We start from the raw sequence: 23980 nt of genomic DNA, 5'->3' as shown, positions 1-23980 counted from the left end.
ACCTCGGGGAGGGGGCGGGGCTGGGGAGCAGCAGGGGTGCCAGTGTTTGTGTTGGAAAATCCAACTGCGCCACGGGGCGGAGCGGCCCCCCCAGCCCTAGCCTGGGAGAGGGGGGGCCCGCTCGACCCCCAGGAGACCCTGGGGAGCCTGAATACCTGGGACCCCCCAGAACCAGGTAACGGGCCGCCGCAAGGGCGTTTGAGAAGAGGGAAACCAGCCCTGCGCAGGGGGAAGGGACGTCAGAGTGGCCGGAGGGACTCGGGATGGGCTGGGGATAGCCGCTGGGGTCTTGGGAAAGGCACTAGGAAGACTAGGGCGTGGAGCATCCGTATCCCCCCCAAAGAGAGCAGAGGAGTGGAAGAAGATCTGACTTGCAGCTAGAGGTTCCAGAGGTTTCCAGAGGTCTAGAGGGGCCTGAAAGGACTCCCAGTCTACCCTTGTGCTGACATTTCCCTCCCGACAGTAGGGCGGGGCGCAGCGATTCTAATTGAAGGGCAGAACTAAATAAAAGGGCAGTTTGCAGACAGGTCAATGCCGTGGTCTACCAGGGTCAGACGTAGCCGGACCGGGGTGTGCCTCCACTCCTCCAGCCACTTAGTCTCACGCCAGTTCTTCGTTAACAGTGAAGGGTGTAGCCTCAGTCTTCCCCTAAGGAGCCCCGAGAGCCCCAGCAGTAGCTGTCCCCCTCATCCCACTCTATTCCACCTGTCACGCGACCTCGCTCTGCTCTTGTTCCCCCCCCCCCGTCCTGCTCCCACTCTTCCCGTCACCGGTCTCCTAGCCTTCGCTCGGGTTGGGGCCCTCACTGGTGCTGAACCTTTCCAGCGTAGCCACGAGATGGCGAGGCTGAGACGCGAGCATGCCCGGAGTCGAGGGGCGCGCGGGTGGGGAACGTGGCGGTGACCACAGTTAAGGCCCCCCGCCCCGGTCTGAAGGGAAAGGTGGCCTGATGCCCCCATTTGGCTTCCTGTCATCTTGACACACTCACAGGAACCTGTGAGTTGGAGGGCGAAAGGCAAAGCGTGGGGAGGTGACTAGGGTCTCAGGCTGTTTCTCCCTCCTGGGGGAGTCGGAGGGGAGGGCATAGGCGGGTGGGTTACTAAGCAACGCAGATCGGCTTCCTGTCAGCTGTGGCTTGTGGCTGAGTCTGAGGTGGGGGTGGGTGGGTGGAGGGAATGAGAAGCTGGAGACTGCGGGGAAAGTTGAGAACAGAACGCCTCGTTCCGGGACACAAGAACCTTTAGAGGAAGGCAGGGAGGTAGCGCGAGCTGATGATGCACCACAGAACTGGACGCAGGTTGTCTGGAGGGAGGCGGAACCCCGGGCGCCTCTCCACTCCGCCCGTCGCACCTCCCGCGGGTTGCTTGCTCAGTTGCCAGAGTAACAGCCGAGCGAGAGTCGGGAGCTAGATTCCCGAACTCCACTGGCCCAATCTGCTGCAACGGACGTTACCGACGTCAGAGCCATGGCAACCAATAGGAAGAGGGGATTTTAGGGTGACGGGAAGAGGGGGGCGGGAGGCGGAGGAAGGGAGGCGGTGGCTGCCCGGGACCCGCACGTGCACTCCCACACGCTCGCTTGCGCCCCCTCCCACCTCCGCACGCGCCCCTTGCGCCTGCGCGTTCGCGTCGGCGGGCGCGTTCCGTCCCCCGACGCTGGAATCTGAGAACTAGCGTAGTTCACGGCCGCGTTCCTCATCCCCCGAGGGCCCAAACGTAAGGATCTGTCTCCACTCTTTATTGCCAGCAGTCGATTAAGGCCGAGCCTCAAGTGGGAGGGCCGGCTACCTGTTCCCGCCGCCCTCTCAAAGCTCCCAGGTGAGCTGGGCGGAGCCGTGCCTTCCGGTCTCGTGAGCTCCGCGGCTGCCCTCCCGGCTCCCGGCTTAGGTCTCTTCCCCTAGACAAAGAGACGGGTACAGCCTCCGCCCGCCAGGGCCCAGCCCCGCAGTCGATGGCGGGGAAAGGAGTGCTGGGCAGCCCTGGGTGACCCAGGTGACTGCCCCGGTGTAATCACACCCCTTCGCCCCAAGCCCTGCTCTACGACGAGTCCTCAGACCCCCCCAGCCCTCAAGTCTCCTCCTCAAGCGCTCTGACGTTCCTCGCACCTCCCCGGCTTCTTTCGGGCTATCTGTCCCCGTCTCCACTCGTCCTTTTCTTTCTCCGAGTTATATAACTCTTCCTTCACGGCGTGTCCTGATTTCAACTCCACAGACTCCGCCCTGGAACGGCGCGGGAGGGGCGGGAGAGTTGGGGACCCAGACAGATTCCGGCTGGCGGCCAGCTGGGGCACGGGGGACCCGCCGATAGACGGATCCCCGCGGGACCTTGTACCCCGTCCCCCCCCACACACACTCCCCATCAGAGATCTCGCCCAGGAAAGAAGGCAAAGTATCTCTGAAGGGCGTGTCGGGAGTCCCGACAGAAAAGTGGGTTGGGAGGTCAGGGCTAGAGGCAGGAAGTGACAGACGAGAAGCTTGACTCCCTCGGATTGGAGTCCTGTTGGGGCTAAGAGGGGGGGGGGGAAAAAGCAGGACGCCTGGGTTTAAAAGTCTTCTTTTTGAGTTCCCAGAATTCCTAAGGCTACTCCTCAGGAAGCTTAGCCAGCGGCCCCTTTGGCCCCTGCCGAGTCAAAGGTTTGTGTTAAAGGTGGCCTGGGATGATGTCACCCGTGCACGTGCCCCGGGATGGTTGCCAGGCAATGAGGCCTACCCCCCCCCTTACACTCCCTCCCACCCCTGCCCCGAGTCCAGTTCCAGTCCCGTGCCGTCTCTTTCCTATCTCCCTTCCCTTGGTCTTCGCATCCTGCAGGTGGGAAACCCCGGACTGGAGTTTGTGAGGGGGAGGGGCACGGGTGTAGTGTGGCTGAAAGACTTTGCCCCTTTGCTGGGCTGGGAGAACCCGGGGTCACTTTTCCCTAGATTGGCACCGAAGAGCTTCCCCTCCACCCCCCCCTCCTCCTTGGACGAACCTTCTACAAATCTTTTTACTTTCTCACCTGCTGCCTAGCCTAGTGTCATATTGCCCCTTCTCCATCTTGAGTTGAAGTGGGAGTGGTTGCAAGCAGACAGCTGCCCCTAAGAGTTGTGTGTGTGTGTGGATGGATACACAGCAGCTCCTGTCCTTTTAGCCCCTGTGACTTACTCCCCTCCCCAAACTGAAGACAAGGGTCAAGAAACTGTATTAAGCTGAAAAGTCAAGGTTTTAATTCTGTGTAGGTAGGTGGATCAATTTCTGGCTTTGCTCACTTGGGGGAGAAAGATTCAGGGATAGCTATGGCTGTCCTCAGTGAGTTAAGTCTTGGAGTTGGAGCTTGCGTTGCGATGCATTTTTATGTGCCTCCGAGTTTAGGCTGTCAGGCCAGACCTGGATTCTAATCCCAGCTTGTCAGGGATTTTGAAAGGTCAAAGCCTCTTAGAGCTTCATACTCTTATTCTGAGAAATTTTAATATTCATACCTACCTTTAAGGTAGATGGGATTGGAAAAGTAAGATAATTTATGTAAAGCCCTTAGTACAGAATGAACATTTGAATGAATGCATGCTATTAAATACTCCTTGCTAAATGATATTATGATTTTTTTTTACTGTAGTCAATAGGCCTGTTCCAAATGAGCCATGACCTTAGGACTCCTCCTTAGGGAGGAGTGGAGAGTTTGTGTTAATTTGGGGGCACGGGAGGGGGGGAGGATTAGCTTGGATTGCTTTGTGTACTTTATTTGATGAGGACTTTAGTCAGATTTGTATTGCTTTCTTATTATTTTTCCCCCTTCTCGGAGATGAAATAGCTACAGACTATCCCTTTGGCTGTGAAAATAATCGTGTTGAGATTCGTGATTTTGAATCAAGACCCCAGTCCCCTCCCATGTTGTTCTCCCGAGCCTTTCATTTTGCGACCGGACTGAATAGTTTCCCAGGCGGGGAGCCGGCAAGGATAAGGGGTGTGTAAAAGATTGGGGTGGGTGGGTGGAGAGAGAAGGGGGCTGGAGGAGAGGGTAGTTAAAGGAAGAGACCGGAAGGGAGGAGGAGGGAGCCTGCTGGTGGGGAGGGAGAGAGGGGAGGAGGAGGAGGAGGTGGTGGAGGAGGAGGAGGAGGAGGAGGAGGGAGGGGGTTGGGGAGAGCCTGCTACAGTTCTTTGTTTGACTCCGGGACTCAGGGACGGGGAGGAGGAGGGAGGGAGGCAGAGGCTGCTAGCGCCGGGGCAGGCCCAGGAGGCAGAGGAGGGACTGTCTCCCCCGCCCCCCCAGCCCCCACTCCCCCCCCTGCTGCTTTCCCCCCTCCCTACCCGGACTCTGGGGGCACCGCCGGGGGACAGACACCCAGCAGGTAACCCCAGCCTGGCTTGCCTCCCCCCCCGAATTTCCTCCATACCCTCCCGGATGACCCCTTTCCGCTTTTCCGTCTCCCCCTATTTCCCGGTCTTGCCTTTTTCCCTAGTCCTTCCTTGTTCCATCTCCCCCAGTTAGGCTTGTCGCCCGCTGGCTGTGCCACCCGCCGCCTCCTGCAGCCAGACTCCTTCTCCCTAGCCCCACAGCCTGGGTGCCCTAGGTCTGCTCAAGGCACCTTTCCGAGTGCCGTCTTGCTCTTTCTCCGGGATCTTCTTTCCCTTCTGACCTGTCCCCTGGGGTTTTGAGGGAGGTGGGAGTCCCTCTCCTTTTCATGTTCACCCAGAACCCCCCAACACCTGGCCCCCCCTTCTCCTAGCCGTCTGTAGGGGTGGGGAGAGAACCGGAATTTGGGGGGCCCGCTGGAGGGGCAGAGAGCTGTTTGTTGCTGGGGAAAGGGGCTATGAGTATGGGTGGGGAGAGGGAGTGGGGTAGGTTAGAGACCTGCTGCCTCTCTGTTGTCCCTTTAAATGGCCCTCACATTTGGGGGACTCGTGGAGAGAGGCCAGCCGGCTGCTTGGGGGGCTGGGCCCTTAGTTTGTCCACACCATCGGGGTGGTCATGATTTAAAGGGACAGCCTCCGTGTGGCCGCTGCCACCCGGTGCAGGCAGGAGGGGGAGCCGGCAGGCCATGTCTGGGAAGGCTTGGCTAGTGAATAGGGCATTTGAGGCTGAAGCTGAGTCTGTTGCCAGGCATGCAGGTCTGGTACAGTGCTGCGGCTGGGAAGGTTCAGGGAGGAGTGACAGCCTTCCTGGGGGCCACTCAGACTGGGCTTTCTCCAGGCCTCCACCCTTGGGTCCTTTGACTTCTTGCCAACAATCCTTGAGTCCAAACTGTGGAGTCTGTTGGCCACCAGGTGGGGGCCACCAGCAGCTCTGCAGGTCATCAGTCTGACATGGGCATTTTGGAGCTGGCCCTTCAGCTTCCCCTTTTGTTGTTTGGGTCTGTGCACACGAAAGCCCCAGCTCCTCCCCTCCCCTCCCAGCCCCCCCTCCCCGACCACATGCCCCCCTTCCCCCTTTACACACGCGTGCATGCATGTGCGTACACACACACACACACACACACACACACACACACACCAGCTGTTGGACAGATGAATTACAGCCTTCTGCTTGGGGCCAGGGCTGGTGAGGGATTAAAGCTATGGGGTTGGCCCTTTAAATGGCTGTTGGCCCCTCCCCCACTCCAGGCCAGACACCCCTCACTTACCCCTCTGATCCCTTCCCTGCCCCACACACCTCCTCTTGATTGAGTCTAAGGCCAGCCCTTTCCGCTCTCCCTAGGCCAGACCCTCTCCAGCACACGCACGCGCGCGCGCGCGCGCGCACACACACACACACACACACACACACCACACACACACACACACACACACACACGCTATCAACTGTAGCTTATGCTCCCTTGTCCTTCATTCTGAGCTGTTCTGTCCTGGAGGGTTCAGCCTCAAGCACCTTTCTCAGCCAAAGGGACTTACTTGCTGTTTTTTTTCAGCCTGCAGCTGACCACTACCCTGGTCAGGTGAGGGGCCTTGCTTGGGTCAGAAATAACACCTCCCTGGGGGCAGTGTCATCAGCAACTACAGAAGCTTGCAACACATTGCATCATGGAGGCTGGGGGCCAAAGGCCTGAATCTCTGGGGCTGGGGCAAAGATGGAGGATAGGAGGCCAGGGAATGGAGAGATTAGTCTAGGAGCCCAGGTGTTTTGAGTCTGTAGTCTGAGACCAGGGTTCCAGTTCTGGAAGAGGAAAACATAGGTTCCTAAGGAATGAGTTTGAGGTCAGGGTTGACTGAGGCCTGACCTCTGGATGGACACTTGATTCTTGACCATAGACATGTTAAAATACATAGCTCTTTGTCTCTGAGTGTTAGGAGGGAAGGGAATAGGCCTCTGTCACCTCCTTTGGCCACCCAGAGGAAGGAGGTGGTGGGGAAACAGGATGCAGCACTGGGGGTAGAATGGAGAGGGGCTTGCAGCAGAGGCCACTTCCAGGCTTAGGCCCAGAGTCACAGTTCTTGTAGTGGAGGAAGGCTCCTCCCTGTTGGGCCCGTTCATCTAGTCTGGCCACCTGTGCTGCTAGCCAGGACCTGCCTGCATCCGCCTAGGGGAAGGGGAGGGGGCAGAGTCCAAGGGGTGGGGTTGACTGTCTGGTGTCTTGATAAGGTTGGTGTGGAACCTTTGGGTTTGAGGAAGCCAAGCTGAAGGCCTAAGGCCTGAATACCCAAGGCTTGAATACCCTGGGGCCAGGACTGAGGCTAGCTGAGGTATGAATGGGGGGGGGGGCTGAGGGGTGCTAGAGCTACTCCGGTACGTGGGAGTTTTAGCTGGAGGATCTAGTTAGAACAGGGACCATGGGTTGGTCTCCAAGTAAACTTGGATGCCATAGCATACCCTTTACCACCTGGCTCAGGCTGTCTTCTGAGGGGAAGCTTGGAGGACCACTTTGAGAATGGCTTGTTCTGGTTGCTATAGAAACAGATTCTATCTCATTTGACCACTAGGTTTCTGTTCCAGAAGGGGAAAGGGAGGGAAATCCTCCAGCTTGGGAGACCCCCACCTCTAACTCTCTTTTATTCTTTCAGGTTCCCCCTAGACATCATGGCAGCCCTATAGCACTACCCACCTCACAGTGGTCTGCTGCACCCCACCGTTGGGGCACTGGTTCCGATGAGACTGGGCACACCAAACTCCATTTGGTAAGTGTAGTTCTCAAATGCTCCCTTCCTACAAAACCTAATTCTGTTCCTCATGTTTGAAAATGCTTGGAATGAGATGAATTGTGCCTTTCTTCAAAATGATCCAGTCCTCTGAGTTTCCTCCATCATGAAGTAGTTGAGTGGTTCAACACTCCCTCTTGGATTATGGAGCCCCCCTCCCCCATCTCTAATAAATGGTTGAGCCCTGTACTTCACCAGTTTCTCTATGATCACACACATATACACACACAAATCATTATCCCACACTCTTAGTATTATAACTCAATTGCTGACTGAAGAAAGCTATAGGGTTTATAAACTGAAAGTAGATGTAAGATTCCCTGGAGGAATTTCTTCTTGGGAGGGGGGAGCGCTTTGCTTCTTTAAGAATGTTGAATTGCTTGGCTTATGAAGGGTGTTTGGAAATTAATGTGGGGAGATAGTAGAGATCATTACCACAGCAGCCCACTGTTGCCATGGCAATCTTAGCATCTCACCTTTCCTCTTAGATTCCTTTTTGACCTATTCTCTCCTTATGTACTATAGCTTTTGTTCTACACATCCCAAGTCTTATTCCTATTCTGCATCCCTCCATCCTTATACTAGTTTTCTACCTGAGGCCCTACTACATTCTCCTTTTTACCATACTTTCAGTATAGAGGAAAGAAAGGTATCATCTCTAAGGTAGGGACTTATGTTCTCCAAGGGTGTGTGTGTGTGTGTGTGTTTTCATTACTGAGTTTCTTGATTGGGACTATTTTCTATGTATTTCTCACTGTTTGGTATGATGGTTTGCACATTGGGGTGCCTCTGTGGATTTGTGTTGAATGAGTGATAACTAAATGAGCTTCACTGCCAAGAAACCTATGGTTTCTGCTGCACAACCCCCTACCCCCACTCTAGACATGAGACAATTCGTATGGTAACAGAAGGTAGAACAGGGTGGAAGGTTGCTTAGGAGATAGGAAGGCTTCAAGGCTAAAATTAAGGGAGAATAGGACAGAGGTAATATAAAAGAATGGAAATATGACTCTGGAAATAAGCCCTGCTGTTTCCCTTACTTGCAGAAAATGTCCTTGGTGGGTTACCTAACCTTCCTGAGCCTCAATTTCCTCATCTGCAAAATGAGGTAATCAAAGTACTTCCTATATTAGTTTTTAAGTAAGAGTGGAAAAGAAAATCCCCATTTAACATGCTTTACAAAGTACCTAGTATCTGATAAATACTCACTAAATGCTAGCAATTGTTATAATGGGAGCTTCTGGGAACTGTGAAGATAAGCAAAGGTGTTGAGGAATGGGACAGAACTTGCTTTGCAGGCAGACAGACCCTCAAACTGGCCAAACTGAAGAATCACTGCTCCAACAAAACATCAGGATTGAGGAAGTGAGGAGAGGAGTCAGTGGGGTCAGCTGGCTCCAGTGTTTCTGACTTTGTTCAAGAAATGAAGGCAAACACAGAAGGGCATGTGCAGAGAGAGACACACGTGATCAACCCCAGTGATGCAGAGGCAGATCCAGACAAAAGACCAAGACAAGAGCCAGGCAGACACACAGACAGACAGTCCCGCAGAATTATGTAGACAGGGATAATGACAGGAACGCCGCAGACACAGGCTCTGAGGGAGACAAGATTAGCCGATATGCAGGTGCACACGGTGTGGAGCGAGACACCAGCATCCACACACAGCCGACCTTGTCAGACAGACTGGTGAACACAGGACCCAGTCAGAAGCAGACACAAGGCCCACAGTGACACATAGCGGGCCGAGGCCAGCACTGTCACTCCTCGGTGGGGGGGGGGGACGACGAAGGGGGGATGGGGAGAGGGAGGGCTGGGGAAGGGAATCCCGGGCGGGCGGCCTGCCCGGGTGGCTGAGTCACAGCCCAGTCTCAGCCGGGGGCCCTCCCTCCGCCTCCCCTTCTCCCAGGTGAGAAGCGAGCCTGTGACTCCTCGCTTTGACCCGGCAGGACGGGGACCAGCTGGGAGCGCCGAGCCCGCCCCAGCCCCCGGCCTGCGCGGCGTGCGTTCTAACCGCCTGCTCGGCGCAACCCAACCCCTAGCGGCAGGGTCCAGGCTTTGGCTGTCTCGTGTGCGTGCGCACAGTAGGCCTCTTACCACGCGCCGGCGCGGCGAGGGTGCTGGGCACAGGCCTCCTCGGCCTGAAGCCCAGAGAGAGCTAAGTAGGTGTGATTGATGGAGGGGGGGGTCTTTCTTGTGGCTCAAGGGGAAGGCGGAAGGGGGGCCACGGAGGGAGGGGACCTAGCGCCGGCGACGGCCGAAGTCCCCGGGTCTGGAGCCCGGATGGAGGGGGCGGAGCCGGGCTTTGCCGGGAGTGCCCGGATGGGGAGGGCGTGGCCTCGGCGGGAGCGGAATTAACCCCTTCAGAGCGGTTGGGTCTCAGGATTGTGGGTCGGGTTCGGAGTGGCTGGGATAGCTGCCCCAGAAATGGGTCGCCCTCACAGCCTGCCTCTAGCCGCGTGCGTCTACCTCCAGTGTGGCCTCGAGGCGTCTGTGGGTGTCTGTCTTTGTGCCCGTCCGTGGTGGTCCCCTCCCCTTGGTTAGTATGGATACCGGGAGTCGGGGCGGGTATTCCTGCCCCTAGCGAGAGTGGAGGTGAGAGTGGACCGCCGGCGGGCGGTGGCGGCGCAGGTGTGACCGCGGCGGGGCCGCCCCGGGCAGGGGAGGGCCGTGCTGGGGAGACGAGAGGGGAAATTCCGCGGGACGGCGGTGAGCCGTGTGTGGGCTGAGGAGTTGTGTCTGCCACTGACTCTGTCTGTGAGAGTCGAGGGAGGCGGGGGCTGAGTCAGTGGGAACAAGGGAAGGTTTTCTGGGTGACTCATTCACCCCCACCTCCCAAGCCTGAATCAGACCCTGAGGAGGCTTTGTTCGTGGGGCGAGTTGAGGAGTCAAGCGCTTGCTCCCTGGTGGAGATGAGGATTCGAGGTGGTTGGCGAGAATGAATGTTTAGTATACAAGAAGTTTCGTCCTCGAGCGCTCAGTATTCCTGGGTGCGGTGGGGGGGGGGTTGAGCTAAAGGTTGAAGATCTGAGGGCTGGACGAACGGAACTCGGAACTCTCTAGTTTAGGGAAAGCTGAGTCAGTTCCCCGTGGGAAAGGGGAAATGGCAGAAGGGAAGTGTCATCATAGCAGAAGGGGAAGTTGCATTTCCTGGTAACTGGCAGCGCCCAGGACACACTTCCCTAGCCAGGTTCTACCTTTCTTACATCTGGTGCCCTAGGATCCTCTTTGCGCCTCTCTGGTCTCTGGATCCCCTAGGCTTTGGCGCTGTGGCAGCCAGCCTAAGCTCTACTTGACTGCAACTAAGGGTTGCACTTGCCCCGGAGCCTGGTTACTGTTAAACAAGTGTGGAGAGTTCTGACAGTTCCCCACGTGAACTGAGGAGGGGGTCGGTGCTGGAGCCCACCTGACCTGGGGGGAGTGGCATGCCGGGACCTGTGGGGCCCCAGCGCTTTCATACAAATTGACGCCGGTTTCCTGCAGGAGGGTGGGCTTGTTTTCACCAGAAACTCTTCTTCTGCCCTTGTGGGCTGGGTGGAAATTTCCCCGTAAGGCAGACATTTTAGCGAAGGCGAACTTTCCTGCCGCCCCCAGCCCCACGCCGCACGCTCTCCCCCGGCTTCCTGCCTGGCACACGCTCCAGCTGGAGCATTGGCCCCGCCCCCGCGGCTTTGTACTCTGACTCGCTTCTCACTGCTCTTTGTACTGTAGCCTCTAAATGGACTGCGGGATTCGAGCCCTACCTTCGGGAGAGCCGTACCTGGGGGGTGGGGGGGAGGGGGGATGGGGGAAGAGAGGGAGGAGGGAATACTAGGTGTGGGGACGTCCCGATTAGGAAGGTGAGAGAGAAGAGGGAAGATCTGGGACTAAAGGGAGGGTTCCCAGAAGAAGGGATTGTTGTGTCCACCTTGGGTAGAGCCAGCACGGGTTGGGAAAAAGCATGGGGTTGAGTGGGGTGGGGGGAGGCGCGAAGGAGGAAGTGAAACGGGTTCTGGGTTCTTTAAGGGAGTAGGCGGCGAGAGTGGGACAAGGGTGATGTCACTGCCTATCGGGCCCCGCCTTCCCTCCCAAAGGACCCCCCCCACACACACACACATAGACACACTTACACACCGCTTCCGCTGCGCAAGTAGCCACGTCACGGGCAACCCCCGAAATCCCCCCCTCCCTTGGGGGGCGGGGGCCACGTGGGCCGTGGGGAACCGCGTGGCCCCGGCAGGAAAAGGGCATAGAGGATACGGGAGCCACACGAGAGGGGCCACTCGGGACCACGGCACACAACTTCTTAGAAGTTGGAGGACTACCGGGGAAGAAGGGCTGGTTTAGAGGGTCGGTGGGTATTGAAGATCAGAGAGCCTGGGGAAGTGGAAGAGCCGGGTTTGAGGATGGGGACGTGACCATGGTTTGGTACGGGGGGGGGGGGATGTCAAGCTTTGGGGGTGGAGCACATAGCGGCCACCCACCTGGTTTGGGTGCAGGTTTGGTGGCAGGAGTTGCTGTGGTTGGGTAGACCTAGGTAATTTTTAAAGGGGCTCAGGGCGGGAGAAGTCGGTCACTAGCTGAGGTGAAATGAGGAAGAGAGCTATGTCTGTTCTGCATCTATCTGCCCTCGGTCAGTCCGGCGTTGTTCTGGCAAGGGGTACCACTTGAGCGGGCTGGCCAGCACCACTGGCGGTTCTGTGGGCGCGTGAGGCTTGCCTGTAGGCCAGCCAGCCAGCCAAGTGTGCGATTCATTACCCTCACAGGTCTTGGTCGGCAGACCTTGCTTGCCGCTCCTGTCCGGCCGGCAAGACAGATCGGAGATGGGGACCCTAAGTGGGAGCTGCGGGGTCACGTCGGGGTCACCCCCAGGCGAGAGCTAGTCTGACCGGCTCCGCTGCCCCTCCTCCCAAGGCTGCTGCCTGCTGGGCTAACCTTGTTCTTATTGGTTCCGGCCAGGCTGTTACTGAGGCGGAGACACGGGTGATGATTGGCTTTCTGGGGAGAGAGGAAGTCCTGTGATTGGCCAGATCTCTGGAGCTCGCTGACGCAGCGAGGGGACGCTCCCACGGAGTCCGGGTAAGCGCTGCCAGGGCCTTATGGGTCTGCGCCCAGGGCTCCAGACTAGGAAAATGTCATACAGCCACCAGTGGTGCCCACAGTACAGCCTCCTGTTCTGTACCAGCTTTCTGCCACGCTACTCTTCTGGACCTCTAGGGGCTCCTTATACAGGCCAGTGGGCCTCCCCTCAGACTTTTTTAGCACAAATGACAGACCTGTGGGAGCCATTGTAACCTCAGCTGAGCCTCTGGGCCCTGTCTCTGCTGGCGACTCATTGCACTCCTTTTTCTTCTCTCTGTAGAATTGGCTTTGAAAGACTAGGGGCTGCCATCTGGGGACAGTGGGCACACACTTGTTAGAGCGGCTGGAGTGGGACCATCCTCCCAGAGAGCTGGGGCAGGGGGCTGTGCCCGATCTCCAGGGCTCCTGGGGCCACTGCTGACCTGGTAAGGGGAAGACTGAGGCTGGGTTGGCTGAGTGTACATGGGCACCAGTAAGAGCATAATTTCTTATCCCTGACTTAGGCTGGATGCATCGGGCAGTGGACCCTCCAGGGGCCCGCGCTGCACGGGAAGCCTTTGCCCTTGGGGGCTTGAGCTGTGCTGGGGCTTGGAGCTCCTGCCCACCCCATCCTCCTCGTAGCGCATGGCTGCCTGGAAGCAGGTGAGAAATTGGGCCAGGCACTTACCTTCCCATCTTCTGTCCTCCTTTATCTCTTATCATTCTCCATAGGTTTTGGCCATTCCATAGACTTCAGGAACATCTTCACCTGCTTTTACTATTCCTTTAGTTTCCTTCTTCTTAGGGGGCAGGGCTTTTCGTTGTTGTATGTAACAGAGTCCTTCTCTCTCCAGATGTTCAGCCAGCATTGGGCAGCACCCGCTCCCTGCCCCTTTACCCCCTTCACATGGCAGTAGCTCTGGGCACCCCAGCAAACCATATTATGCTCCAGGGTAAGTGGGGAATTTGCAGACTTGGGGGGGGTAATATGTAAAACTGGGATCTCGAGAGAGTTCCCCCAAACCTGACCATTCCAACCCCTCTACTCTGTAGGACGCCCACCCCAAGACCCCTCCATGGGAAGCTGGAATCTCTGCATGGTTGTGTGCAGGCACTGCTCCGGGAGCCAGCCCAGCCCGGGTTGTGGGAACAGCTTGGGCAGCTGTATGAGTCAGAGCATGACAGCGAGGAGGCCATACGTTGCTATCACAGTGCCCTTCGATATGGAGGAAGCTTTGCTGAACTTGGGCCCCGCATTGGCCGACTGCAGCAGGTAGGATAAGGCAAGATGGGGGGGGGGTGTCTCGGATTGTGCTTTCTGGCTCAGTGCTCCCAACCTTATGTCTTCATCTACCTTTTGATCTCCAGGCCCAGCTCTGGAACTTTCATGCTGGCTCCTGCCAGCACCGAGCCAAGATTCTGCCCCCACTGGAGCAAGTGTGGAACTTGCTACACCTTGAGGTGAGGAGGGGACCAACTGAAGTAGGGAAGAGAGCTGGGCTAGGCCTGTGCCCATGCTCTTCTCTCCTTCTTTGTCCTCAGCACAAGCGAAACTATGGGGCTAAGCGAGGGGGTCCCCCAGTGAAGCGAGCTGCTGAACCCCCAGTGGTCCAACCTATGCCCCCTGCAGCACTCTCAGGCCCCTCAGGGGAGGAGGGCCTTAGTCCTGGAGGCAAGCGCAGGAGAGGCTGCAGCTCTGAACAGGTATGACTAGAAGTGGGGCAGGAGGTAGAGAGAGGATGCAAGTCTGGGGCAAGGAATGAGATATTCACAACCTCTTCTCTTCTAGACTGGCCTTCCCCCAGGGCTGCCACTCCCTCCGCCACCATTACCACCCCCACCCCCACCGCCACCGCCACCACCACCTCTGCCTGGCTTGGCTACCAGTCCCCCATTTCAGTTGACCAAGCCAGGACTGTGGAATAGCCTGCATGGAGATGCCTGGGGCCCCGAGCGCAAGGGTTCAGCACCCCCAGAGCGCCAGGTGAGCCACTATCTATCTATTGTACCTTGCCTTTTGTTGTTGTTGTTGTTGCTAATGGGTTTGAACTCAGGGCCTGGGTGCTATCCCTTAGCTTTCTTTTGCTCAATGCTGGGGCTCTGCCACTTGAACTACAGCTCTAATTGTGTCTTTCTGGTGATTACATGAAGATGAGAGTCTAATGGATTTTTCCTGTCCAGCCTAGCTTCAAAATGCCTGAGATCTCAGATTTCAGGAGTGAGCCACTGGTGCCTAGAACTGGTGCCTTTAATTTTTTATTTGCTTATTTTGGCAGTAATGGAATTTGAACTTAGGTCCTCATATTGACTAATAAGCAGGTGCCTCACTACTTGAGCACCTGTCAGCCCCCTCCCCCCCTCGCCTTTTTTTTGGGGGGGGGGAGGGTCAGTTGTGGGGCCTGAACTCTGGGCCTGGGCGCTGTCCCTCAGCTCTTCAGCTCAAGGCTAGTGCTCTACCACTTGAGCGTCAGCCCCACTGCTGGCTTTTTCTGCTTATGTGGTGCTGAAGAACCAAAACCAGGGCCTCATGCATGCAAGGCAAGCACTCTACCACTGAGCCACCTTCCCAGCCTGAAATCATCAGTTCTTTTTTTTTTTTGTCGGTCGTGGGCCTTGAACTCTGGGCCTGGGCACTGTCCCTCAGCTCTTCAGCTCAAGGTGAGTGCTCTACCACTTGAGCCACAGAGCCACTTCCCTGTCAGCCCCTTTTTATGTCAGCTGTTTCCAAGATAGGGTCTTACTTTATATGTTTGTGTTGGCCTGGACTTCTATTTGTGTTTCACCTGTAGATGATTGGTACATGCTACCATGATGCATGCCCAACCATTCATGGGTTGAGATGGAGTCTTGAAACTTTTTTTTTTTTTGGTTGGTCGTGGGGCTTGAACTCTGGGCCTGGGTGCTGTCCCTCAGCTCTTCAGCTCAAGGCTAGTGCTCTACCACTTGCACCACAGCACCACTTCTGGTTTTCTGGTGATTTATGGTTTTTTTGTTTTTTTTTTTTTGGGTCCGGCCGTGGGGCCTGAACTCTGGGCCTGGACGGTGTCCCTCCGCTTTTCAGCTCAAGCCTAGTGCTCTACCACTTGAGCCAAAGTGCCACTTCCAGCTTTTTTTCTTTTTGCTTATTTGGTGCTGAGGAATTGAACCCAGGGCCTCGTGCATGCAAGGCAGTCTACCGCTGAGCCACCTTCCCAGCCCCTTTCTGGTGATTTATTGGAAATAAGAGTCTCACGGACTTTCCTGCCCAGTCTGGTTTTTGAATCCCAATTGTCAAATCTCAGCCTCCTGAGTAGCTAGGATTACAGGCATGAGCCAAGACTGGCTTTGAGCCTGATCTTAATCTTCTAGGTAGCTTGGATTACAGACTAGAGCCACTGTACCCCAGAACCTTTTACTGTTTTGAGATAGGGTTTCACTAACCAAACTCAGTGCCTGAGCTGGCTTTAAGCTCTTGAACTCCTGCCCCAGGCTCCTGAATTGGGATTACAGATATGCACCACAATGTGTGGCTTTTACCTCTGAGCTCTGTGCCTACTGCTCTTGTGTCCTCATTTACTTCCCATAGGAACAGCGGCACCCGCTGCCTCACCCATATCCATACCCAGCTCCAGCCTACACCGCGCATGCCCCCAGCCACCGGCTGGTCCCAGCCACTCCCCCAGGCCTGGGCCCCCGCCCCCCAGGAGCAGAGAGCCATGGCTGCCTGCCTACCACCCGTCCCCCCGGAAGTGACCTTAGAGAGAGCAGAGTTCAGAGGTCGCGGATGGACTCCAGTGTTTCACCAGCAGCAACTACCACCTGCGTGCCTTATGCCCCTTCCCGGCCCCCTGGCCTCCCCGGCACCACCACCACCACCAGCAGCAGCAGTAGCAGCAGCAGCAGCAGCAGCAGCAGCAGCAGCAGCAGCAGCTCCGGTCTCCGGGGCATGGAGCCGAGCCCAGGCATTGTAAGTGACAACCTTGAGGGGGGACTGGAGTGGTCCTATGACTTGGAGCTTGTCTGAAGCACCCAGAGCAGCAGTCTTACTACTCTATTCTATCCTGCAGCCTGGCGCTGACCATTACCAAACTCCTGCACTGGAGGTCTCTCCTCACCAGGGCCGCCTGGGGTCCTTGGCACACAGCAGTCGGAAACCATTCTTGGGGGCTCCTGCTGCCACTCCCCATTTGTCCCTACCACCTGGGCCCCCATCATCTCCCCCACCCCCCTGTCCTCGCCTCTTACGCCCTCCCCCACCCCCTTCCTGGTTGAAGGGCCCAGCCTGCCGGGCAGCACGAGAGGATGGAGAGATCTTAGAGGAGCTCTTCTTTGGGGCTGAAGGACCCTCCCGTCCCCCCCCTCCACCCCCTCCTCCTCCGCTTCCTCCGCCTCCTCCTCCCCCACCCCTCCCCCACCGTGAGGGCTTCTTGGGGCCTCCGGCTCCCCGCTTTTCTGTGGGCACTCAGGATTCGCACACCCCTCCCACTCCCCCAGCCACCAGCAGCAGCAGCAGCAGCAGCAGCAGCGGCAGCGGCAACAATGGCAGCCACAGCAGTAGTCCCACTGGGCCTGTGCCCTTCCCCCCACCTCCCTATCTGGCCAGAAGTATGGACCCCCTTCCCCGGCCACCTAGCCCCACACTGAGCCCCCAGGACCCACCTCTCCCACCTCTGACTCTTGCCCTTCCTCCAGCACCTCCCTCCTCTTGCCACCAAAATACCTCAGGAAGTTTCAGGCGCTCGGAGAGCCCCCAGCCCAGGGTCTCCTTCCCAAAGACCCCCGAGGTGGGGCCAGGGCCACCCCCAGGCTCCCTGAGTAAAGCCCCCCAACCTGTGCCGCCTGGGGTTGGGGAGCTGCCTGCCCGAGGCTCTCGACTCTTTGATTTTCCCCCAACCCCACTGGAGGACCAGTTTGAGGAGCCAGCCGAGTTTAAGATCCTACCTGATGGGCTGGCAAACATCATGAAGATGCTGGATGAGTCCATTCGAAAGGAGGAGGAGCAGCAGCAACAGGCGGCCTGCGTGGTCCCCCCGCCCCCGCCCCCGCCCCCACCCCCGCTGAAGGAGCCCTTTGCATCTCTGCAGCCTCCATTCCCCAGTGACACCACCCCACCCACCACCACCACCACCACTGCCGCCGCTGCTGCCACGGCCACCACCACCACGGCCACCACCACCACCCAGGAAGAGGAGAAGAAGCCACCACCAGCCCTGCCGCCACCACCGCCTCTAGCCAAGTTCCCCCCTCCCCTGCAGCCACAGCCACCCCCACCCCCACCTCCACCACCAGCCAGTTCGGCCAGCCTGCTCAAATCCTTGGCCTCCGTGCTGGAGGGACAAAAGTACTGTTACCGGGGGACTGGAGCAGCCGTTTCCACCCGCCCTGGGCCCTTGCCCACCACTCAGTATTCCCCTGGTCCCCCATCAGGTGCTACCACCCCACCACTCACTTCAGTTGCCCCTAGCGCCCAGGGCTCCCCGCAGCCCTCTGCTTCCTCGTCATCTCAGTTCTCTACCTCAGGCGGGCCCTGGGCCCAGCAGCTCAGGGCCGGTGAAGAGCCAGCCCCAGGCCCCTCTACCCCCGCCCAGCTGTCCCCACCCCTGCCACCACCCCCTGCTCGCTCTGAGTCTGAGGTGCTAGAAGAGATCAGTCGGGCTTGTGAGACCCTTGTAGAGCGGGTGGGCCGCAGTACCATGGATCCAGTCGACCCAGTGGATCCAGCTGACCCGGTGGACAGTGGGACTGAACGCCTGCTACCCCCTGTACTGGCCAAGGAGGAGAGTGGCGGGGTGGCAGCAGGGCCAGGCAGCAGCAAGCGGCGGCAGAAGGAACAACAGAAGGAACACAAGGAACATCGGAGGCACAGGCGCGCCTGCAAAGACAGTGTGGGCCGCAGGCCCCGCGAGGGGCGGACCAAGACCAAGGCCCCCAAAGAAAAGAGCCGCCGTGTGCTGGGGAACTTAGACCTGCAGAGTGAGGAGATCCAGGGGCGGGAGAAGGCCCGGCCTGATCTAGGTGGGACCTCCAAAGTCAAGCAACCCACAGCCCCAGCCCCCACATCAGCTCCCGTACCTTCTGCCCAGCCCATTCCCCCATCAGTCCCTGTTCCCGGGAAGAAGGCTCGAGAAGAGGCTCCAGGGCCCCCAGGCGTCAGCCGGGCCGACATGCTGAAGCTGCGCTCGCTGAGTGAGGGGCCCCCGAAGGAGCTGAAGATACGCCTCATTAAGGTAGAGAGTGGTGACAAGGAGACCTTCATCGCCTCTGAGGTGGAGGAGCGGCGGCTGCGCATGGCAGACCTCACCATTAGCCACTGCGCCGCCGATGTCGTGCGCGCCAGCAAGTGAGTGGGGACCGTCACACCCAAGGCTATGCTACTTGGCCCAAGAGTAGGCTCCTCCCCCAGGTCTTCAGGGTTTGTTCTCATCCCACTGCCCTCCCACAGGAATGCCAAGGTGAAAGGAAAGTTTCGAGAGTCCTACCTTTCCCCTGCTCAGTCTGTGAAACCGAAGATCAACACTGAGGAGAAGCTGCCCCGGGAGAAACTCAACCCTCCAACACCCAGCATCTATGTACGTGTGCCTTATATCCTCAAAAACCACCCCTCCAAGAGGATCTTGGACAGTATTGGGGTGGTTGGGGTGGTCATGCCTAGAACAAGGCTCTGATCACAGCCTCTGCTGGTCATCTCTCAGCTGGAGAGTAAGCGAGATGCCTTCTCGCCAGTGCTGCTGCAGTTCTGCACAGACCCTCGAAATCCTATCACCGTCATCCGGGGCCTGGCCGGCTCCCTGCGGCTCAGTGAGTATTGAGGGCAGAAAGTATGGGAGGTCTTTAAAGATCTGGGGTAGGGGACCCTCTGAGAACCCCTGCACTTGAAGACCTGGGATGGTGGCAATAACAGGCTCACGTAGTCACGTGTAGACCATGTTTAAGGAATGTTCCAAGTGTTGGAACATTCCTGGCCTTGGGCTTTTCTCTCATCTATCTTGTCTGTCTGTCCCTGGCAGTGGGCAAATGGGAAAGAGATGTATTTCAGGGCCTGGTTAGAGTCTTCTTTTTTTTTTTTTTTTTGGTTGTGGGGTTTGAACTCTGGGCCTGAGCACTGTCCCTCAGCTCTTCAGCTCAAGGTGAGTGCTCTACCACTTGAGCTACAGTGCCACTTCTGGTTTTGCTAGTGGTTTATTGGAGATAAGAGTTTCACGGACTTTCCTGCCCGGGTTGGCTTTGCACCTCCATCCTCAGATCTCAGCCTCCTGAGTAGCTAGGATTATAGGTGTGAGCTACCGGTGCCTGGCTGAGTCATTTCTTCTCTCTCTCTCTTTTTTTTTTTTTTGTCCGTTGTGGAGCTTGAACTCTGGGCCTGGGCACTGTCCCTCAGCTCTTCAGCTCAAGGCTAGCACTCTACTACTTGAGCCACAGCACCACTTCTAGTTTTTCTGTTTATGTGGTGCTGAGGAATCGAACCTAGGACCTCCTGTATGCGAGGCAAGCACTCTACCACTAAACCACCTTCCCAGCCCTACAGTCATTTCTTGTTTGGTGATTAAGGATGAAAATAATACAATTTGTGGATCGTCTCCAAGGCCCACAGATTGGGCCTTTCTCTTTTTCAACCTTGCATTTTGTAAAACTTCAAACAGTCCAAATCTGTAGGAAACTATGTAAAAATATGAAAATCAGTCTTGTTCCCTTTACACCCATCTATGCTTCTTTCCCGAGTGACTTGAAGCACATTCCAGTCTTGGTTTGACTGTATCTCTAACTGGATCCAACGGTAATTTAAAGGTGTCAATATTCACTGAGTTCCTCCTGCTGTGTGTCTATGGCCATCAGGCCTGAGGCCTGATGGAAGGGCTGGGGCCTAGAGTGGCTGGGGAGAACCTAGAGAGCGTCTGCCCTCCCTCCTCACATGGGGCTGTGCTTCTTGCCCATTTGCCTGGGAGGAGTTCTGCCAAGCCAAGGGAAATGGTCAGTTTGGCTCCACATCCCTGGCCTTTTCCCCAACCCTCTTTCTGGTCCTCCATTGCAGACCTGGGCCTCTTCTCCACCAAGACGCTGGTGGAGGCGAGTGGGGAACACACCGTGGAGGTGCGCACCCAGGTGCAACAGCCCTCGGATGAGAACTGGGACTTGACTGGCACACGACAGATCTGGCCCTGTGAGAGCTCCCGTTCCCATACCACCATTGCCAAGTATGCACAGTACCAGGCTTCATCCTTCCAGGAGTCACTGCAGGTGAGGGGCAACTGTGGGTGGAGGTGGTTGTTAGGATCCAGTTGCAGGAAAGGCTCCTGGAAGTCACTGACTTAGGCCTGCCTAACCCCTCTGAGCAGGAGGAGAAGGAGAGTGAAGATGAGGAGTCAGAGGAGCCAGACAGCACCACAGGAACTCCTCCTAGGTACTGTACAATACAATCGTATCCCTTCTTGCTCCTTTCTTCCCTGTGCGCTCTACCCACCTGTCCACTTTTACTTTAGCAGCAGTGCGCCAGACCCAAAGAATCATCATATCATCAAGTTTGGCACCAACATCGACCTGTCTGATGCCAAGCGGTCAGTGGGGCTGGGGCAGCAGAGTGAGGACAGGAACTTAGCTGGACATTCAGTCAGGGTACCCTCTAACTTCGGTTGTCTGTCCTCCAGATGGAAGCCCCAACTACAGGAGCTGCTAAAACTGCCTGCCTTCATGCGGGTAACGTCCACTGGCAACATGCTCAGCCATGTGGGCCACACTATTCTGGGCATGAACACTGTCCAGCTCTACATGAAGGTCCCTGGCAGCAGAACACCAGGTATGCTCTTGAGCCTGCACACCCTGTGGGGATGGGTGGGTGTGAGGAGGGGCAAAGGACAGCATTGTCATAGAGCAAAAATTCAGGCCTGCCATGAGGTTATCTGTCTCCCTCTGCAGGCCACCAAGAGAACAACAACTTCTGCTCTGTCAACATCAATATTGGTCCTGGTGACTGCGAATGGTTTGCTGTGCACGAGCACTATTGGGAGACCATCAGCGCCTTCTGCGATCGGTACAGATAACCCTCTCACTAGCCACCTCACTGTGTCACGTTCCTGGTTCCCAAGGTTCCTACCTGACCCTACTATGACTGCCCACCCTACAGGCATGGCGTGGACTACTTGACTGGTTCCTGGTGGCCAATACTGGATGACCTCTACGCTTCCAATATTCCTGTGTACCGCTTTGTGCAGCGCCCTGGAGATCTGGTGTGGATTAATGCGGGGACTGTGCACTGGGTGCAGGCCACTGGCTGGTGCAACAACATTGCTTGGAACGTTGGGCCTCTCACCGGTGAGAGGGTGGCGCTAGGGCCCTGTGCAGTGAGTGGTGGGGTTGATCCCTAGGGGCAGGGGTGAGGTGGGCTGGGAGAATGATAAGGCATGAGGAAAAGGGCCGGGGCTGTTTGAGGTTCCTCTAGTGACTCCTTCTGGCCTGCAGCCTATCAGTACCAGCTGGCCCTGGAACGATACGAGTGGAACGAGGTGAAGAACGTCAAATCCATCGTGCCCATGATTCACGTGTCCTGGAACGTGGCTCGCACAGTCAAAATCAGCGACCCTGACTTGTTCAAGATGATCAAGTGAGGACTCTGTTTGGTGGAAGCCCACCTTCTCTAATGTGTTCGCTAGCTTGTTCTCCCTGACTATCCTTGTTCTCTCCTGGCCTTTTATTTTCCAGTGATCTAAATAGGAAAAAAACAAAACACTTGAAATGTCAACTTAACAGATACCCAGGACTGGAAATGTAACCCAAGCAAGAAAAGGGAGCGATGGGGGGATTGAAGGGGGTGGACACAGGAAGTGTTAGCTGGAAAAGAGGTTCTGCCTCACTCTGGCCCAGCCCCTGCTGGTAGCTTTTCTCAAAACGCTGTCCTCCCTCCCAGGTTCTGTCTCCTGCAATCCATGAAGCATTGCCAGGTGCAGCGAGAGAGCCTCGTTCGGGCAGGGAAGAAAATCGCTTACCAGGGCCGGGTCAAGGATGAGCCTGCCTACTACTGCAACGAGTGCGACGTGAGTGTTCTCTAGTTCCAGCTCTGTCTCCCCTGCCCAGAGGTGCCCACTGCGACCCAGCCTTTCAGTGACCTCATCTCCCTTCCCACCAGGTGGAGGTGTTCAACATCCTGTTTGTGACCAGTGAGAATGGCAGCCGCAACACGTACCTGGTGCACTGCGAGGGCTGCGCGCGGAGGCGCAGCGCGGGCCTGCAGGGCGTGGTCGTGCTGGAGCAGTACCGGACAGAGGAGCTGGCACAGGCTTATGACGCCTTCACGTTGGTGAGGGCCCCGCCGGGGCGTGGGGAGTGGGAGGGAGAGGAGTGGCACTGCCTGAGACCAGGGGCCACTGATCCTAGCCCGCTTTCTCCCGCAGGCCCCGGCCAGCACGTCGCGATGAGACCGGACGCCCCGCCCGCCCGGCCCACTGGGCGCCGCGGGGCCACCAGCACACGCCTGGGCTGGACCTGGGTCCCGCCTCTGGCTGGGAAGGGAAGGGGGTCGGGCCCGGCCCTTCTACCTTATTGGCAGCTCCCCCTCACTTAATTTATTAAGAATTTTTTTAAACAAATATGAGGAAAAAAAAGAAAAAAAAAAGGGAGACGGGGGAGGGGGCTGGCAGCCCCTCGCCCACCAGCGCCTCCCCTCACCGACTTTGGCCTTTCTAGCAAGAGACACAAGGACCAGGCTCCGGCGGCGCGGGGTCGATACGGGTTCCCTCGCCTGCCCCCCGCGCCCGCCCGCCCGCTCGCGTGTACATAGACTTACTGGCAGCCGAGGTTTTTAATGAGATTCTTTCTATGGGCTTTACCCCTCCCCAGATCCCCTTTTTTTTTAAAATTTCCAATGCTAGCTGTGATCCCTGTACATGTATGTTTATTCACTTGGTTATGATTTGTATTTTTTGTTCCTTTTTGTTTTTGGTTTTTAATTTATAACAGTCCCACTCACCTCTATTTATTCTTTTTTTTTTTTTTTTTTTTGGGAAAACCTGACCTCCCGCACTCCCAAGCCATCCCGCCCGCCCCTCGGGGACTCGCGTGCCCCAATGTGTCTGGGCTCTGCCCCCATCGTCAGTCACCGCCTCCCCCCCCCTCCGCCCCCCCCCCCCCCCGCCTGCGGCTCCTGCCAGGCTCTCATGGTGCTCAAACCTGCTCCCCTCCCACACGTCCTGCACTTTTCTCAGACCAGTCCCCCGACTCCCGACCCGACCCGACCCCTCCTGAGGGTGAGCGACTCCTGTACTGTAGGGGAAGAAGTGGGAACTGAAATGGTATTTTGTACAAAATAAATAAAATAAAAAAATTAAAAGTTTAAAACAAAGAACTATGAGGAAAAAGAAACCCCCTCCTCCCCAGCCCCGGCCAATATTAAAAACTTGGACTTTCATTCCCATTTCCTCCCTCCCCCGGCTCCTGCCCGGCTTTAAGGGGAAAAAAAAATATCCAAAACGTAAACACATCCCCGGGCCTCGGCCTCCCTGGGGCAGGGAACCCCGGGGCGAGTTTCTCGGGGGCTTTCTGTTCATTTTCTTCGTTTGTTTTCTCCCCGCTGGGGTTGCGAGGGGTGCGGGTTTGCGGTCCCGCCCCTTCGCGCTGCACTGTCTCTCTGCCCCAGGGGCAGGGGGGTCTTCCCAACCCTACCCCAATTTCCGGTGATTTTTTGTGTGAGAATATTAATATTAAAAAATAAAAGAAAAAATCCTGTTTTGATAACGTGCTGGTGATGGCAGGGCCGAGTACGGGGGGAGGGCCTCTGGGCGGGACTGACGGGACGGACTACACTGGGACCCCAACCAGAGCCCCTCGGGGAGGCGCCTGTGGAATGTACCGGGCTCCGAGCTGTTCCTTAG

The 23980-nt window shown here is 56.9% G+C and overlaps 1 protein-coding gene across 4 annotated transcripts; it reads left to right on the top strand.

Moving 5' to 3' along the window:
* The first annotated feature begins 115 nt into the window (after nucleotides 1-115).
* On the top strand, nucleotides 116-22714 carry Kdm6b (lysine (K)-specific demethylase 6B). 4 transcript variants are annotated; one of them, XM_013013312.1, is made up of 24 exons: nucleotides 116-175; nucleotides 6969-7082; nucleotides 12042-12161; nucleotides 12445-12589; nucleotides 12668-12806; nucleotides 12998-13096; nucleotides 13197-13416; nucleotides 13512-13604; nucleotides 13686-13847; nucleotides 13933-14127; nucleotides 15709-16089; nucleotides 16190-18462; nucleotides 18565-18691; nucleotides 18815-18920; nucleotides 20152-20357; nucleotides 20456-20520; nucleotides 20603-20674; nucleotides 20765-20913; nucleotides 21033-21147; nucleotides 21241-21428; nucleotides 21576-21717; nucleotides 22021-22147; nucleotides 22240-22410; nucleotides 22505-22682. In XM_013013312.1, exons 5-24 carry the CDS (start codon nucleotides 12673-12675, stop codon nucleotides 22526-22528), a joined length of 5049 nt encoding a protein of 1682 aa, XP_012868766.1. In that variant the 5' UTR covers nucleotides 116-175; nucleotides 6969-7082; nucleotides 12042-12161; nucleotides 12445-12589; nucleotides 12668-12672; the 3' UTR covers nucleotides 22529-22682. The 4 variants fall into 4 exon arrangements, with proteins under 4 accessions (XP_012868766.1, XP_012868767.1, XP_012868764.1 ...); XM_013013313.1 differs by lacking the exon at nucleotides 13686-13847; XM_013013310.1 differs by lacking the exons at nucleotides 116-175; nucleotides 6969-7082 and adding an exon at nucleotides 9559-9642 and having other exon boundaries at nucleotides 22240-22406; nucleotides 22505-22714.
* The last annotated feature ends 1266 nt before the right edge of the window (nucleotides 22715-23980 follow it).

This window comes from Dipodomys ordii, unplaced genomic scaffold (assembly GCF_000151885.1).
Source record: "Dipodomys ordii isolate 6190 unplaced genomic scaffold, Dord_2.0 Scaffold19, whole genome shotgun sequence".
In the NCBI taxonomy this organism is placed as follows: Eukaryota; Metazoa; Chordata; class Mammalia; order Rodentia; family Heteromyidae; genus Dipodomys; species Dipodomys ordii.
Note: the sequence above shows the minus strand (reverse complement) of the source record. Positions and strands in the feature narration are given on the sequence as shown.